At 33.1% G+C, this 5,602-nt stretch overlaps 1 protein-coding gene across 1 annotated transcript; it reads right to left on the reverse strand.

Annotated features, from left to right (window-relative positions):
• Nucleotides 1–702: 702 nt before the first annotated feature.
• On the reverse strand, nucleotides 703–2,804 carry LOC108757218 (protein hunchback-like). Its single transcript, XM_018501662.1, has 2 exons — nucleotides 2,638–2,804; nucleotides 703–2,423 (listed from the first exon to the last, which is right to left on the reverse strand). The coding sequence occupies exons 1-2, from the start codon at nucleotides 2,763–2,765 to the stop codon at nucleotides 818–820; spliced, it is 1,734 nt and encodes a 577-aa protein (XP_018357164.1). The 5' UTR covers nucleotides 2,766–2,804; the 3' UTR covers nucleotides 703–817.
• Between the last annotated feature and the right edge of the window lie 2,798 nt (nucleotides 2,805–5,602).

The raw sequence follows: 5,602 nt of genomic DNA on the forward strand, positions 1-5,602 counted from the left end.
AGAACACATGCAAGATGCAGAAAGTTGGGTCAACTTCAATTTTCACGTCCTACGTTTTGCGTCCTACACATTGCGGGGTCTACGATCTATTAGCTAACTATTAACTATTAACTATATATATAAACTATATAACTATTAACAATCTGAAATAGATTTCACTTGCGACCTACGATTTGCGTTCTGCGTCTTATGTAGATCGGGCTTTAGCTCTTATAGTTGTTTTTGTTTTTATATACTTTTATTGATCGACTCAATAGGATTTACACACATACAATTTACGTATTATTGATATATCACTACATATAGTACTACATCAATAACACACGCTCACATATGCATATATTTTCGTAACACATTTTTATATTGAATTAGGCTAAGTCTAATTCTGAAAATTCGACAGTGTTTGCTAATATAAAGTACTAGTTTGTGGACTACTATTTCGTAAGTATAGACTTCGTAAGTATAGACTTTCGTAAGTATAGAGCAAAGCTTATATATCGAGGATTTGTTGTCGCGATGTTGACAGCTTATAGACGCCATATTGGACTAAATAATGGTAAAGATCTCAATTAAAAAATTTTTTTCCGTTGTTTAGTTGGTAAAACATGCACACAGATAATTATGATCTCCTTAAAGTATTTTTATATTCGAAACTTTTGACTAGAATTAACTTGAAAATTTTTAATTCTATAGATTGCCCAGTTCATTCTTTTTAACGCAAAAAGTTTTGTGTATCTGTATATTCACGATGCATATTATTTTTTCCTTTTAATTGAAGCACGTAAAATGCCATTCAACTAGACAAATTTATTTTTATTTAATGCTTCGATTGAGCGATATGCAAAAAAAAGGATAGTTTATCGATGCATTGATGGCCGCATATATTGCATGTGTAAGGATCATCAAAGCTGTGACAACCCATGTGTACGGCGTACATGATCACATTGCCGAATATAATCTCGCAATAATAGCAAGTGAGTTTAGCATCAAATAAATCAGCTTTGTTCTTAACGTTCTTGACTTTTTGGCTTACTTTATAAAAATCATCTGGAGATTTATTGTTGAAAGATACATCTTCGTTTTGCTCTGATTTCTTGTCTGCGTTATCTTTTATCAAGCAATGTACCAATTTTATCGCTTTACCTTTACGTTTGCTAGTACCTGAGACTTTTGATGAGGTTGTATCAGTTAATGCCTGAAACTGAAGATGATTATTTTTAATTACATCGATCATGCGAAGATCTAATGGTATGTCTATAGATTCAGTCTTGTGACATTCTAGTTGGGTTTTTATCGCTACGAATGTCGAGGATTCACTAGTAGCCTTCACATTATCGGAAAAATCGGGTTCGCTGATGTTGTTAGTTATATCAAAATGAGGTAAACTTTGAGCAAACATTTCCGGCATTTTATTAGCACTCAAAATTGTAAACATCTTTGCATACTCCGTTAATATATCGGACTGTGCGTGATCAGTTTTCTGCAAATTTTCGTCTGCTAATGTCGCATCTTCGCAAAGTAGAACGTGATTCGATAGATTGAACGCGGCGATCAAATCGCTATAAGGAAACATAGTAACAGATTGATTCTTGTTCATATCATGATTTATCCAATGTCCATTGCTTATTCCGTTTATCGCAGTTAAAGTCAAATAATGAGTAATCGACGAATAAAGTGACAAAGGTAAAGAAGTCACTGTTGAATCGAGCTGATTGTTTGTGCTTGCTGCCACAATGTTTTTTGATGTCTCTTGATTTTTAGCGGATTTCTGCTTGGGCCCTCGTTTGGTACCGTAGACATCGATGATGGATAGCGGATTTGGTGAGCCGTCAGCGTTCAGCACCATCGCCGGCTGATGCTCCTTCTTTCGCAAATGTTTCTTCAGCGCGTTACAGAACTTGGTCTTGTACGTACAATCCGCACATCTGTACGGATAGATATTCGAGTGCTTCTTCAGATGGCTAGTTAACATCGATTTGCTTACGCATGTATACAAACACTTTTTGCACTTAAAGGGCTTGGAGCCGTCGTGAACACTAAGCCAGTGATGGTTCATGTGATGCTTATACTTGGTAACAAAGGAACACTCGGAGCATGTAAAACCTTTGATGTGGCAACGCATGTGCTTCCAATATTCCATCTTCGTGCTGGCTATGAAATTGCACTGTTTGCAATTCTTAGCTTCTCGAAAACTTTTATCTTGTTTGCTTATGTTGCTTTGCAAATTCACGCGAGAAACATGAAGAGAAGATTCGTCAGCCTCTTCTGTTTTATGTTTATATTCCGCCAGTATAAAAGGAGAATTGTTATCATTTTGATTTAAGTGGGATTTAAGGATTGGTAAATGCGCAAGGATGGCTTTAAAACTGGAATTATTGCAGTTTGATGTGTAATGGCTAATTAAGTGTTCGCTGAATTCTGACCTAGAAATTAACGAATTTAACACCTTATTTTGCCTTTAAATTTTACTGATTTAATATTATGATAATTAGATATATTATTATATAAAGATTACATTCAAAATTACTATATATTAATTTTAAAAAATTATATACTACGTGCTTGACATACATTACATATATGCTTGCCTATATGTATTGTATAATGTTCATAATTGGAATATTAGTCATAGCGTACCTGTTTGATGTAGCGAATACACATAACGAACACTGCAGAATGTTTTGTATAGAATTAATACTCTCGCTGGGTAATGGAATGATATTTGACATGATGCTCAACGATCGATCAGTTTGATACTCGTTCATATTCGGATACCGTATAAATTCCTTGAATAAATTAAAGTTTTTATAATTAAAGTTTTAAATAAGTTATACTTGACTATACTTGGTAGTGACAGGCTACAATCTATCGTGAAAAATTATCATTTACTTCCTGACAGTTTGGTGGAATGATCGGAAGAAATACTATACTCAAAGAAACTCCTCTTAGAAACTGCCTCCAAGTTTTTTCTGTAAAAATATAAAAATTAAAGTATTTCTTTTTTAAAGACTATTAAGAGATGTGTCAATATCGAAGAATTTGGTGTGCGTAATAAATAATTTAACAAATCAAATGACGTATCTGAAATGTAAAATATCGAGGAATTTGTAGAACAATTAATTTCTTTAAAATATGTAACATGCAAATACGTTTTATCAAAATAAATTTTTTTTTCAAAAATAATTATTTAAAATAGCGGAGTCAGCTCCGATGACCTTGACCTTGACGTATGTTGTCATGATCCTGTGTGACCTCCAACAGATTTTAGCCGTCGCTCGTCATTCATTAAAAAATTATTAACAGTCAAAGTTAGTAATTATTTCCTTGGTTTACATGAAGTCAGATAATTCTAGATAGAAAGAGAGGTATGGAATGGATCGATTAAGGAAATACAATTTTTGATGCGAAGCGAATTCCAGCCCACCTTCCGCGATGCCAAGGAGCGTCCGACTTGCCACATAAAGCGAATTCTACCTCACCTTTCTTCTGCCTAGAAGCGTACAACTTTCCATGCAAAGCGTATCCGAGGAGCATTTGACTTTCCATATGAAGAAAGATCTACCTGAATGAAAAAAAATCGTACGCTTCTTGACAGGGAAGAAGGTGAAGTGAAACTCGTTTCGCGTAGAAAGTCGGACACCCCTTGGCAAGGGGGGAAGTGAAGTGGGACTCGCTTCGCGTGGAAAGTCGTACAGTATATTTTAAAGCAGAAAATTTTTGTTTTATATAGTTTAAAAGAGACATTTTTCAGATTTTATTTGGTAATAACTTTTTAATGAATAACGAACTAACACTTGTTAGAGGTCACTTAGGGTCATAACATTGACAACGCGCGTATATGGAGGAGAAGGTATTATAATTATGGCACCTCAGTTACATTTTACACAATAACTTTGTTAATAATCAATATTTAAGTTTGACAATTACATTCATTAAAATGTTGTTAAATTGATTTTGGACTCAAAGTTACGAAATATTTATTACTTAGGATACTATCCAACGTCGAAATCATCAAATTGACGTCGATTCGACATCGATTCCATTGTCATATCTCTGGATATTAATAAAAATGTGACGACATTACATAATGACTCGAAGAAAAAAATGAGCGGTAATGTATCCTACAAATCCATAAAAATAGCCTTAAAATATTAATTTTATTAGAAAAAAGTATTTGGTTAGAAAATTACCAAAAAAAATAAAACATTTTAAAATATATGCAAATAAATGTATATAATATACAGTATATAGTATACATTCACATCACTTCTACATGATCTGCTCAGTACTAAAAATCTCAGTACTAAAAATAGTACACGTAATATAAACTATAGATTAACAGTAGAGCTACAATTGATTATCAAATAATTATTTTGATATAAAAATCTCAAAAAAGAGGTCGTGAGTAATCAATACCCATAGAGGGCCACATTAGCAAAATGCCATGCTATTGTTTAAATTTGCATAACTCAAAATATATATAGTCAAATAAAATGTTAAATAGCAAATAACACACTCAAAAAAATATATATTCATGTTATAATACATTCAAGTTTAAGAAAAACGAGGAAGTAAGTGTAATTAAATGTTAAAATGTACCTCAGAAACGTTTCGAAATACTTGAAAGTAAAAATATGTTATAATAAGTGGCTATTGAGTATTGATATATTAGCGTCATGGTGTAACGGGGAGCTATTAAACAAATAATTTCATAAGTAGTTATTAAGATTTGCTATATAATAGCGGAGATATTAAGGGAGATCACAATATATACAATGGCCGTAATACCATCTTCTCCTCTATTATATATGTATATTGTATATACACACACATATTATATATACATATAGCAACGTGTCTATCTTGTTGCTGGCATGTTGCTTTCTAAGTATGCATTGCTAAGTATGTGTTGCTACCAGAATTGCAGCAATTGAATCCTCATTTGTTGGCAACTTGATGCCTTCACGATGTGATAACATTGAGTAACAACTTAGCAGCAATTTGCTGACAACTTTAAAATCGTCATCATCAAAATTTGTACTCATATTGCCATACAAATCATATATCATACAATGCTGTCATATTGCCGACAACGCAAGATAACATTGACGCAGCTATCTTGTTGTTAAACTACTGGTAATACATATATATATATTATAATATTGTATATTGTTGTCTGCATGTTGCTACAATGTCGGTATATTCAAAATTATTGAAGACAAATCTATGGCAAGTTGCTAGCATCATAAGCAATCACAGATTTGTACGATTCTGCTGAGACACACTTTGCTATCTGAGTATATACTGATATACATATACGAGGTCTGTTCAAAAAGTATCGCGAATTTTGAATTTCCGCGGGTTACGTATATTCGATTTTCGATTTTTTTGTGGCGTTATGTTGGTACTCATGTCTCTCACTTATGCCGACAAGTTCGGCCATTTTGAATGTTCAGTTAATTTTTGACAGCTGCTTTGCTTGCACGTGTTTTGGCTCGTCTTCGATTTTTGCCTATTCCAAAAAATGGATCAAAGAATCTGTATCAAATTTTGTGTGAAAAACAAAATTAAGTGCGCGGACGCATTCCGAATGTTGACTGTG

This window comes from Trachymyrmex septentrionalis, unplaced genomic scaffold, assembly GCF_001594115.1.
Source record: "Trachymyrmex septentrionalis isolate Tsep2-gDNA-1 unplaced genomic scaffold, Tsep1.0 scaffold103, whole genome shotgun sequence".
Classification (NCBI taxonomy): Eukaryota; Metazoa; Arthropoda; class Insecta; order Hymenoptera; family Formicidae; genus Trachymyrmex; species Trachymyrmex septentrionalis.